This window comes from Lithobates pipiens, unplaced genomic scaffold, assembly GCF_037356315.1.
Source record: "Lithobates pipiens isolate NorthernLeopardFrog02 unplaced genomic scaffold, aLitPip1_a1.2 Scaffold_22, whole genome shotgun sequence".
In the NCBI taxonomy this organism is placed as follows: domain Eukaryota; kingdom Metazoa; phylum Chordata; class Amphibia; order Anura; family Ranidae; genus Lithobates; species Lithobates pipiens.
The window spans coordinates 278,499,082-278,512,091 of NW_027507784.1; the positions used below are offsets into that span (position 1 = coordinate 278,499,082).

Here is a 13,010-nt window from a genome sequence, read left to right on the forward strand (position 1 = left end):
TCCATATATACAAAACCACACATTTAATTTTTTGCTCCCTCTCATCTGTCAAAGTCAATGGCACAACTCTAAGCCTATCCCCACATGCCGGTCCTAGGTCCATATCTTACCGCCTCAACATGCCCCTTTCTAACTAAAAACTCAAAGCTCTTAATTCACTCCCCGGTCATCTCGCCTCAGTTACTGCAACTCCCTCTCATTGGCTTACCTCTACATGGTCTTGATGAAGAGGTTGGGACTTCAAATGAGGTTTGTGGCAAATAGTAAACCCAAACAAGTATAATCCAAATACTTATTTTGGGCTTACTATTTGCCACGCACCTCATTTGGCCCAGGTTCACACATGTGCGAACACAAACATCACATGGCACTGCGGTGCCATTCACGTGATGTCTGTGCACTGCAAGTTCAGCCTACAGTTGTATGGCAGGATTTGCAAGAAAATAGTGCAAGGAATTTCCCCCACACTAAGATTTGGATCACATGGATGCTCTTACCCATGCGATCTGATTCCTGTGTGAGTTCAGTTTGCACTGCAATCTGTGGGTGTCATTAATATTGTATTGACAACCCTACCAGTTGACAGAGGGCAGCGCGAACTGCCTGCGGGAGAGATGCAATGCCGGAATCGATCTGGTTCCACATCGCATATAGGCTTAAAGTCACAACCTCTACTTAATCATGCTCGCCTCCGAAGCTTTTCACAAGCCTTAACAATCCTATGGAACTCCTTACCCCAATCTGTCTGATTATCTCCTACGCAAGGGATATGCAATTAGTGGACCTCCAGCTGTTGCAAAACTACAAATCCCATCATGCCTCTGGGTATCATGCTTGTGGCTCTCAGAGTCTTGCAATACCTCATGGGAATTGTAGTTCTGCAACAGCTGGAGGTCTGCCAATTACATATCCCTGTCCTACGCTCTCAGGCGATCCCAAAAACCCTTCTCTTCAGCCTATCCTACCCACACCCAACAACCATATTTAAATTTTCTCCATCAGACCAAATAACTGCTCACCAAGGAAGTTTAGATTTGTCAAGGCTTTTTTGTTTTTAGATGCCTGGTCCACAGACCAGCATTGAACCAAATCATGCATACTGAAGGCTGTGCACCAACTGGTCTGCTAGTTCCACACAGATAGAAGCAGCAGGCCGCTCCTCCAATTTGCAGTGCAAAAGCTTTGCCCATTCAGTAAATGTCTTCGACACTAGTGCTTTGGCCAGTACTAGTCAGATGGCTGACCCCAGAATCGTCAACAAGGAACAGGCCACTGCCTTGGCCTTCCTGTCAGTAGGGTCCTTAAATGGAGGATTCCCTTCTACCGGGATTGATTACTTTATTTAACCTGGATAGTGGGAGGGTCCATGACCAGAGGAGCCAACCATTTAACCACTTCAGCCCTGGGAGAATTTACCCCCTTCCTGACCAGAGCACTTTCAGCAATGCTGCACTGCCGCTTTAACTGACAATTGCAGTCATGTGACGTGGCTCCCGTATAAAATGGACATTTTTCACACAAAGCTTTCTTTTGGTGGTATTTGATCACCCCTGCAGCTCATTTGTTTCATAGGGCAAAAAAGATATCCAAATAAACAACAACCCCCCCCAGTTTAGGCCAATATATATTCTACATATTTTTTGGTAAAAAGTAATACGAGATGTTTGTACAAAAGTTAGTGTTTACAAACTAGGGGATCGTTTTATGGCATTTGATATTTTTTTTAAATTGCAGCGATTTTATCCTGACTGCAACATTATGGTGGCTACATTTTTGGGATCATGGTCATTTACACAGCAATCAGTGCTACACAAAATGCACTGATTGCTGTGAGAATGACTGGCAGTGAATGGTTAACCACTAGGTGGCAGTGAATGGGTTAAAAGCATCCTAGAGTTGTGTTAACTGGAGGCGTGGCTGTTTTACACATCACTGATCTCTGCTCCAATCAGAGATCAGTGTCACTAGGCAGAACAGAGAAATGCTTGTTTAGCATCACCTGTGGTGAATGAGTCAGCAGGACCTGCGTCTGGCCTCACAGAGCTTCTGGCAGACGTGCACCTTTGCTGCCTCTTAAAGGGCAATGTACAGGTATGAGATTCTGCCGATTTATATCAGCATGAGGTGGTTGGGAAGCGGTTAAGAAGGCTCTCCTCAAAGGAGTAACGCAATGCTATTCTTTTGGGGACCGAGAAGGTCCGCTGCAGGCTACCCCATTCCTTGTATATGAACTTATTTCAATAAGTCAAATACAGAAACACCTTGGTGTACAGGCTGTCTTACGGGACCAATACTTCAGCTGAGGATCCTTCTGTACCCTGAACTTTCAGGTTATCATGCACAGCTGTGATAAGTGCTTCAACTAGCACTTTTTGCGTGGACACATGCTCACTGTCCGATTGGTCCTGGTCAGCACCATCTGACAGCAGGGGCTGCCAGTTGCACCCCCCTGACGACATGTGGGGCAGGGGCCATTTACCACCTTTGCACCTACACACCTCTACACTGGCAACCATAGTTTCAAGGACTGCTGACAAAGCATCCAAAGGCACTGCACTGTGCAGATGAGGCAATTTCAGGGAGTTCTGGGGGAAGAAAAACTAGTTTCTGAAGCCATGCCGACCCACCCTGTGCCACCCTTGGGGGACTTAGGAGGGTGGGATTGTGCACCTGTGGTAGCTGCTGCAGACTGAGGGGCCCCCACGGCAGGACTCATCTTTTACAGCTGTCCAGAGGGAAAAAAAATAAATAAATAAAAAACTGCAGGAAGCAGGCTGAGGGGTTATTACCAGAGGGACCGACCCCTGGGTCGAACTGTAAAGTTCTGTTTCACATGTATTACATGTTCTGCCTAGAACTCTGAAGGTGGTGTAATAACCCTATGGTCAAGATTACTGGAGATGTGTCCAATGAATGAGAACAAAAATTTTAATTGATGGCAATGCACCTCAAAAAGATGCGACAGTGCAACAAAAGCCTTCCAAAGCAGGACCAATATGGAAGAGCTGGAAAGATTTGCCAAGTTAATATAGGCACAATATTGTATGCCCAGGCCTTTAGATAACTGCATTAAAAACGTAGTCACAATTCTGTGAGGGACATCACTGCATGGGGCCAAATGTTATAGTCTTAACACCCTTTGCTATGCCTTGCAAAATAAAGCTCAGTCATGAAAAGCTATATCTGAATATGATCTGGCACCACCATCTTTTGTTTCAAAGAGAAAAACTGTTCTATAGTAAACAAAGCACTGAAAACTTTTAGGACATGTGCTGCCATAAACTTTAAAAAAATTACATGTTCAACATTTGCCATTGTGAATAAAAGGTTTATCAGATTTTTAAAGAAACAGAATTTTGAAATTGTGGCTGTATAATAAAAAGGGCTTCTATAATATAAATGTCAGACCTTTAAACAATGGATTCTCAGTAGTTAAAAGTGGAAGTAAACTTCCACCTTTAAAGCGGAGCTCCACCTGATTTATGCACAATAGCTCAGATTGGTTTAACAGCTGTTCTATTTGTAAAACAGAATTTTTATTTAAACTGTACCTTGTTTTCTCTTTCATTTCCCCACTTTCTTAAACTGGGGATTGCGGATATGGGCAGGGTTTTGCAGCTAGTTTGACATTTCCTCAAACCAGTCTCCTGGGATCTTTTCTGATTGTTCCCAGGAGTCTGTGCGGCAATTTCTTCTTGGATTAATTTATCTCAGTTATCACCACAACAGGGCGGGACTTCCCACGATGACACCTGTTGTGATGGTAACCCAAGCTGTTGACAGCGCTCTGATATTACCTACTGCGCATGCGCAAGATCGTAGCTAAAACGGCCACTGCATGCTGGGAGATCCACGTCAGAATCCAGGAAGCCTGTGGGCTTCACATGCCCACAGGCAAGATGAAAGCGATGGGTCTCGTTTAAAAGATGTCTTTAACAGAGGAAAAAGAAAATCAAATGAATAAAAAAATAAAATAAAAAATAAATGGAACATGTGAGTAACTTATTTAAACCAGAAATTGCCATTAAATGTCTACCCCCCCCAGAGCCCTGTTCCATGAACCAGCAGCTTTTTCACACATGTGCTTTAGTGATGTCATTGCAGCTCTGACCAGTCAGAGCCTGAGTCAATGAACCCAGAAGCAAGACAGGTAAGATAGGAGCACACTCAGCCAACATTGGTGCTGGAATTCTTAGTTTTAAAAAGGCAAATTTAACAATGTGCTAGTATGCAATGCATACTGTGACATTACTTTGCAAGGTTTTAAGACGAGAAAATGTCCAGCAGTTCACACGCCAGACACCATAAGTGACCCAAATATGCCCATCATATCCATGCCATCACTTGTGTTTGACGACAAGCAAATAACCAAGAGCTTTTGGGTAGAACTCAATACTTAAAATCACCTGCTTGCATTAACTTGTACAAAATGCCTGATCTAAAAAAAAAAAGGTGAGACTTTACCCACTTGTACTTTTGCTCACCATTCCATTCAGTCAGATAACCCCTGTCAGATTAGCCCTGGACTACTACACTTAGAATGTCCCAGCATACCCCCCATTACACCATAACCGCTTTGCACCCAGAGGCTAAACAGTGGTAGAAGTGAAAAAAAAAAAAAAATAAAAAAAATAAAAAAAAAAAGCTAGTGGGAAAGGCTTATAGGCAACAGCCTGACCAAACCTAAAAGACAAGCCACCCAACACCATAGGAATCATGAAGCAGAACCCCAAACAGTCAAACCAACTGCTTTCCAGCACAACTTCTATATTAGAGGGATATTCTATATAGAGGCAATAGCAAGTTGGAGCTAGCATGAGTCAAAAAAATAAGTTAAAGCGGAATCACAACCATAGTTAGACTACACCAAACTGCTTATTTACACAAGACTGGTCAGATTTAACACGCAAAAGAAACTTCAGGTAAGCAGATTTATTATATTTAAAAACTGTTTGAACATTTTCATGATGGGATAAACAGACACTTGCACACCGATACCAAAATGTGCATCTATTTTGCATGTTAAAAAAAATAATATAGCATGCTGTAAAGAATGCACCAAGTACCAGGTGCACAGCTTAACAGACTACTTATGTTCAGCTAGCTCCTAGATCTAAAATTAAGAACTCTGAATTTTGTCCAGACCAAAAGAACATGTTTACCCACCAAAAACCCTAGCACCATGTGGCATGTTTAAATGTAATACTACCATGCTCAGTTTTTTGTAATTCTTTGCCACTAGTACAAATTGGCCAAAGCTGTAGCAAACGACTTAAAATCCCCTGTGTGGGGAGCTGTTTCAACCCAACTCAATCTCAAGACAGCAAGACCATTGAGGTAGTGGAAAGTTTATTTACAATGGAGTTACACTGAAAGATACCAAAGTATGGAGAGAATGGAGCCAAGGCATGCAGACTCTTAATGGGCAGGGCCACAGAAGTAGACTAGCTGTAGATACAAATTTTCTGAAAAACCTGAGGATTAAGGGAATGTCATATAAAATGTGTACTACCAATTTACTGTCAACTACTCTACAGTTAACAAACCCTTTATAAAATAAGGAGACATCACACTTTATGTACATTTGTAAAAAAAACAAAAGAAAAAAAAATCTAAGATCAAAAACAGCTTCCAGAAAAATAAAAATTAAGCACGTTCCCCACGGATTCTTCTTGCTAGCTGGATGTCCTTGGGCATAATTGTTACTCTCTTTGCATGAATAGCGCACAGGTTGGTGTCCTCAAAGAGACCCACCAGGTATGCCTCACTTGCTTCCTGAAAACAGAAAATGAACTAAATCAGTATACAGAGTAAAAAGTCAAGCAGATGTTTCACTTTTACATGCTTTGTTTTGTACACACCTGCAGAGCACCAATAGCTGCACTCTGGAACCTCAGGTCAGTTTTGAAGTCCTGAGCGATTTCCCTCACCAGACGCTGGAATGGAAGCTTGCGGATCAGGAGCTCAGTGGACTTCTGGTATCTCCTAATTTCTCTCAAAGCCACAGTACCAGGCCTGGAAAATAAGATAGTCATTTATACCAGCTCCATAAGAAAACCATGCCTGCTATTCTACATATCACAGCAGTATTCACTGGTGAGCCACCCAACATTAGAGGTTACTTTCTCCATTCTTACATTCCTGTAACCCCAGTGCTAACAAATGGCAAACTGACATTGTTAGTTGTACAGATGCTAGTGGCTTGTCCTCATAGTGCCCAAGGTTGTAGTGCTATGGCATAACAAAGGCTTGAACCACTCACAAGCTTAATTTCTGGGCAATTTGTGACAATTCTGCATTTTGCAAAGGCACCCTGGTTTAAGACTGACCTACAGTATAGATTATATAACAAACATCCCAAAAGCATGCCAGTTTTAGCCAACTTAAAGTTTAATGTTAAAGTCCAACATTAACACAAGTGACTGACAAGTACTAAAAGTGGGTGTTTAGTATAAGCACAACGCCTGCACGTGCCTACAGAATCTTAGCATTCTCTTCTCTGCCTGAACGCAGGCCAGTTAATAGTCAAGCAAAGCTCCCAACGATGACTCCCTAGTGTGGAGATTTCCTTCCCTTACCAAACCAGACATTCCTATTGGCCCACAGTGTGGAAGGAGGTGGTAGCTGCCATTACTGAAGTTCTGTTTAATCAGAACACAAAAACATTGTGGATGTATACCATTACAGTCATGCATGATGGAGGCACATCAGTGGCTGCATTTCATATCAATGCCTCAGTATTATGTTAAATTCTAGTGGCATAGCCATAGCATTGGTTTTAGCAAGAGCCAGTTTGCTGGGTCACCCTGCTGCCTGACCACCATTTAAAACAAAACATGTCACGCTCATCAGCAAGACAGACAAAGCCATGCCCACAACCAACATTAAACTGATAAGATGAACACATGGTTGGAGGGGCTTCCATTACAACTTCATGCGCATGCTTTAGTTAGAGGTTGTAATGTTTTAATTGCTAGCCTGAGTGTCAGACATGTTAGCTTCAAAGTCAGTCATGCAGTCACTGGCAAGTATACAGTTAAGAGCACCAAATTTGATCTCAATGCTTGTCCTGGACCAGGGACCCAAGTACTGAAACCAGACAACTAGCATTCGCAGAAGACAGTCAGCAACTTCAACTGCTTTCTCCAAGGATGCCAAGAAGCCAATCATGTCAGCACAAGCAGGGCCACTGATATAGAGTGACCCACTAGCAGCAATCACTGTGTTCTCCTGGCTTACAACACTTGACTGAAAGGCATGCACTAAAGCACATTGTGTGCCATCAGATGTTACAGGCACCATTTTTGAAGCACAAGACAGCCTATTCTCAACTGAATAGGCTTCCTTACTGCAAGCTAACACTCAACATTACCATGCAGTGGGATAGTGCCATACATCTCAAGGCAAAGGTCATTACCTGTATCTGTGAGGCTTCTTCACACCTCCAGTAGAGGGAGCACTTTTCCTGGCAGCTTTAGTAGCCAGCTGCTTCCTGGGAGCCTTTCCTCCAGTTGACTTACGGGCAGTTTGCTTTGTACGGGCCATTGTTCAGCAAAATCTAAAAACAAAATTTATATACACATTAGTAAGTTCTGCAATTCTCCCAAAGCTACTCATTAACAGCCATGCAGGTTAGGCTTAGGCAAAATTGATGAATTTTAACAAACCTGTAAAAACAAAGCAAGCTTTAAGCTTAAACTGTGAGTTCCACCGTTTTGTTTTTAAAACTCAGCAGCTACAAATACTGCAGCTGCTGACTTTTAAAATAAGGACACTTACCCGCCCATGATGTTGGCACCTGAAGCCAATCTCAGGTGCTGCTGCCGCCATCTTCGGTATGGGAATCAGGAAGTGAAGCCTTGCGGCTTCACTTCCCGGTTCCCTGCGGCGCATGCGCGAGTCACAGAGCAATAAAGAAGGTCCCCGCTGTCTCTGGGATCTGTGCGTTTCCCAGCAGACAGTGGGGGACCTGCAGGAAGTGGCGTAAATACCTGCAGAATCTGTGGCTATCTATGCCAGAAGTGGGTACAAATACATCTGCACCCCCTGAAAGATGCCAATTGTGGCACCGGAGGGGGGTTCCAATGAGTGGAAGTTCCACTTTAGGGTGGAGCTCCGCTTTAACTTCTTCCCATCCACGCTATAGACAACACGGACCTACATTAACAGGAGGTAGTCAAAAGACATCCTCCCCTCTGCAAGCTCCCTGCAAGGCATGCTCTGTGATCAGAGTCAATGAGACTCAGATGTTAAGTAAGAGGCCGATCCTCACATGATCAGCCAATCACATGTAAAGATCAGTAATCTTTTTTCTCTTCATGCTGACAGCGCAAATAGAAAAAGCAGATCACCAGTTTCTGCTTGAGACAATCCTGAAGAGGAAGCAGCACAGCCACCTATGTGCCCACCAGTGTCACTAATTGCTCATCACTGCCACCTCATTAGTGCCTACCAAAGGAGAAGACCAGTTTGCAAAATTTTATAATACATTTAAAAAAAAAATTGTTGTTTTCTCCAAATTTTTGGTCTTTGTAAAAATAACCCAGAGGTGATCAAATGCCACCATAAGAAAGCTTTGCGGGGAGAAAAATTAATACATTTAAATTTGGGTAGTGTTGTATGACCGCACAAATTGTCGTTCAAAGAGTGGCAGGGCTGAAAGCTGAAGATTGGTCTGGGCAGGAGGGGGGTTTACTAAATACAAACATTAAAACTGGTATTCAGTCTGGTTGATAAAAGAATTTAACAAAAATGTGACGCTTCCCTGTGTTGACAGCAAGTTGAAGACCCTAAGCAATGCAACAATCCTGACCATCTACAGTGTGTAAATAATGCCACTGCTCCTAATACTATGCAAGTTGGTTGTCCAATGTGCTAAGAGTATAGGACATTGATATAGCTGTAAAGTGGGGGAAAAGTGACATTTCACCCTTTGATGCATGGACAGCATGTCTCCTGCAGCCACTTCCAGCCTACATTCATTTTACCATAGTACATCTCCCAGGTGGCTTTACCTGATCCTAACAGGAGATCAGACCATTGTGTAGCCACATTTAACCGGGAACTGAAAATGCAGAACATAAGAGCGTTTTCACTTTAACAGAAGACAAGACCTTTGTGGCAGGATCACCAGGTATAAAACTACCGCAAAAACAAAAGAAATGGATATTTGGTTTACACACACTTTACAGAAAACTTAAGCCCAATTGCTACAACTGTCTACATTTTCTCTTGATACATGCAACTACTTTGTGATCCAGCCACAAAGGATCCAGTTGGGAGCGACTAATGCCACCAAAATTAAAATGAAACTTTAGTTAGGAAGCCAAGTTATGCCAAATCACTTCAGGCTGATCTGCTGACAGTCTTAGAACAGAATTCATCCCTCCTACCCTTTACAGCAAAGTAAGCTTCTGTTTGATCTGCAACTGCCATGGTGCTGCACATGTGACCAGTTACAACTGTCAAACCATTTGATAGTTTGGCAGTTGGCTGAGGACACAAATGTGACTGTTAATCCAAGCATTGCAGAAATGTATTTAATTTGTTAAAATGTATGGGTTTAGTTTTGCCTTACTGTTCAGTGGCTCTGGGCTTCAGCAAAATGGCAGCCTCCAACAAGAAGCAACAGGAGCAATGCTGGAGGCAATTTACAGACTAGTAGCATAAATAGTGAAATGCATGTTCCTTGCTAAACATTTATCAAGTCATGGGTAAAGTTAATGTGAAAAAGTGACAAGACAGCTGCAGTGACATTGTAGAGGCCACTACCAATAAGCAAATAAAAATTTTAGGAAGCATCGCCAGCAGGGGTACTGATCCATACAAATCATTGAGGCTGGTTCACACTATAGTGTGCCTCCAGTAGGTTACATGAATTTCAATGGCAAATTAATGTGTATTCCAGTAGTCAAGTAGCAGGATGGGTTTCATCTGCAAGACAAGAAAAAAAACCCACACACTGGAACACATTGGAGATGACCAAAGCTGATACACTATAAAAACGTGTTATATTTCCTTTAACTATGTAGTGCAAGGGTCTGATTGAACAGGATAGGCAAGTTTATGGTTGACCTCATTGTTTTAGTAGATCTAGATAAAGTTGCATCGTGTATATCCAGCTTAAAACACATGTAGAAACACATCAGGACTGCCTTTGGCATGAACTAGTCCTTGAACCAATGTGATGCATCTTTAAGTGAAAGGATAGAGATTAGAAAAAGTCCAATGACCAGCAACAAAAATGCCTGAGTGATAACATGTGGCTATGATCTTGGTGAAGTATTCCCTTCACATGACCTCTCAAATGAGAACATTCAAAATATGATCTTTGTGAGATCATGGAATAATATTCCAGCAAAGGTAGGGAATGAGAGGAGAGAGGATAGATATAGATATAGACATACATATCAAAACATAGCATAAAAACAAGGTAGACTAGGTGGACTACCTAGTCCTTTCTGCCATCACTGTTCCTATATATCCAGAGCAATATACAGCTGATGCTTGAGGATGTGGCTGCAAATCAGCAGTTCTGACTCTAGGAAATAACGAGAAAAAATCCACACAAAAAAATCCATAGCGATTGATATCTGCACACAGGGCTTTAACAGCTGCTGTTGCGACCAACTTTGCTTGCACGAGCTTCCATAAACGAGGGCCGATTCGCTCCTCAACAAGCTGAAACTGGAATCTCCCTAAAAGAGTTGCCATCCCGTATAGAGCGATGATGATGATTGGATGACACACACAGGGGAAGGCGGAGATGGTGTGAATGCGGCGCGCGCTGCGCTCAGTGTCTGATAGAAGTCAGCGCTCTTGCGCCCCCAGCGGCGGATCGATGTCATTGCACCTTCCACTCACCCGCCATTATGTGATCTCTCTCAACAGCCACGAAAAGCAGTAAAATAAACATTTTGAAGTGAAATGGAAGTTCCCAGCGTTTGTGTCCCGGCAGAGAAAAAAAAAAAAAAAAAAAAAAGCGGTTGCACCCCGTGTCCGGCTACAGCCGGGGTGTGTAGGCAGTGTGGGGGGGAGGGGAGGTTTCCCAGTCAGGACAGAAATGCGGGATCCGCCATTTGAAACACAAGAAAGCTTGTTGTTGTTTTCCGTCCTCCATCCCGGTGTGTGAGCCCGTACTGACCCCGGGGGGCTCCGGGACCCCTCTCTCCCAATCACAGACAACACTAAGGGCCCCCCGCTCCGCCTCCACCGATCCAGGGGCCCCAGCCACCATTATACGGCTGCTTCTCCTCACGTTCTGGCTTTTCTCATCTTCCCCCGAACGAAGAGACAATATGGCGCCCAGCGAGCTCCGGGAACACGGGGGGGGGGGGGTGAACTTACCGTCTGACCCCGCGACCAGGACCGACCTAACCGATACCGGCACAACGCTGTTAAATCAGCATAGTGCCCCCAACACCGGAATTTTTTTTTTTTAAATGACCGGAGGACACCGGAACCGAATTCGGTAACCCTACCCCAAAAATAAAGACGTGACGGCCCTAAATATATGTACAAGAATAAGGAGAGCGCGAACCCATAACCGGAACCGGCGCCAATGGCGCGCCGCCGCAGTACCCACTTACCGAGTAGTCCCGAGATCACGATCCAGACGGTCAAACGAGGCTAGAAATAACGTACGGCTGTGCCCGCCACCCGCTCTTATATACCCAGCGCCACGTCACAGCTGACGTCTGCTCTTTGTCTCCTAGCGGGAAGGCAGCCATTGGCCGAGGGCACATTAAGCACTCGGGGATTGGATAGTTGGAAGAGTGCGGTGAAACGAGCCTCCCGCCCCCCCCCTTTCCCCGCTCTGCCTGTGTGGTGGCTCATAGGAGCACTCAGCACAATGTGAGAGTCTAGATCACAACAAGAAAAGATGTGAGGAGAACGTGTGTGTGTGTCAGCCTCACTTATCGATGACTGGAGTTATCACAATAAAACAATATTATCTAACAGTTCTATGAGAAAAAAAGACACAGTGTGATATTATTACCCCATTGCTTGTGCATTGCTCCCAACTGTCCTTCATTTAGAGGGACCGTCCATAGTTTGAAAATAAAAACTCTTAGGCCCCATTCACACCTCTGTCACATTTATTTTCACTCATTATTTGGCCCCTTTTAACGTGTGACTCCTATAAGACATTCTATCCATTTAAATGGGCCACCATACACGTGGCAAACAAGTCAAAAGAAGCTCCTGGCCTTTTTGGGCAGCGAGCTTTGTGCGTTTTTTTTTACTGCACTAAAATGCACGTTTCCTAGCTGCATTTGTGGTGTCATTAACACTTATGCCCTGTACACACGGTCGGACATTCCGGCGACAAAATCTGTTGGATTTTTTCGGACCGATTTTGGCCCAAAAGGTCGCACAAAGTTGTCAGAAAATCCGAACGAGGTGGCGTACAATGGGACTATAATGAGGCCAGTAGCCAATACCTTTCGTCTCGTAATTTATTCTGAGCATGCGTGGCACTTTGTGCGTTGGAATTGTCAACACACGATCGGAATTTAAACAATCAGATTTTGTTTTGAATTTCCGACAACACAGTCCGATCGTACATGTTCCGTTGGAAAGTCCGACACAGGGCATAAATAGTACAGGTTCTTAGGGTCAGCTGACATCCGAATCTTGCAGGAACGTGCTGGGTGCAGGGAAATGCACTGCATTTGTGATAGGTATTTACAGTGTCATTAGCAATATGTTGACACTCACAGCAGCTTTGAACGCAGTGTGTGAAACATGCACAGAACGCAAGTTTCCCGTACTACATTCCAGTGTGAACAAACCCTCAGTCTATGTTCACATCTATGCAGACTGCACTGTCTGTGGTGTGTTTTTAAACCCTAGTTTTTGATGCGTCTTTGCATGTAGTTTTCATGCATTTTGCGTATTTTTTTTCTCTTTAAACACACTGTAAACACACTGTATATAGCTGGTTGCTAAGGAGCGGGCCGCCATGTCCCTGGCAACCTATGAGTCTTCAGCTGTCAGGGGGCTTTGCC

The 13,010-nt window shown here is 43.8% G+C and overlaps 1 protein-coding gene across 1 annotated transcript; it reads right to left on the reverse strand.

The window, feature by feature from the left end:
- Positions 1-4,917: 4,917 nt before the first annotated feature.
- Positions 4,918-11,739, reverse strand: LOC143924678 (histone H3.3A). Its single transcript, XM_077449086.1, has 4 exons — positions 11,589-11,739; positions 7,418-7,558; positions 5,862-6,015; positions 4,918-5,775 (listed from the first exon to the last, which is right to left on the reverse strand). Exons 2-4 carry the CDS (start codon positions 7,543-7,545, stop codon positions 5,647-5,649), a joined length of 411 nt encoding a protein of 136 aa, XP_077305212.1. The 5' UTR covers positions 7,546-7,558; positions 11,589-11,739; the 3' UTR covers positions 4,918-5,646.
- Between the last annotated feature and the right edge of the window lie 1,271 nt (positions 11,740-13,010).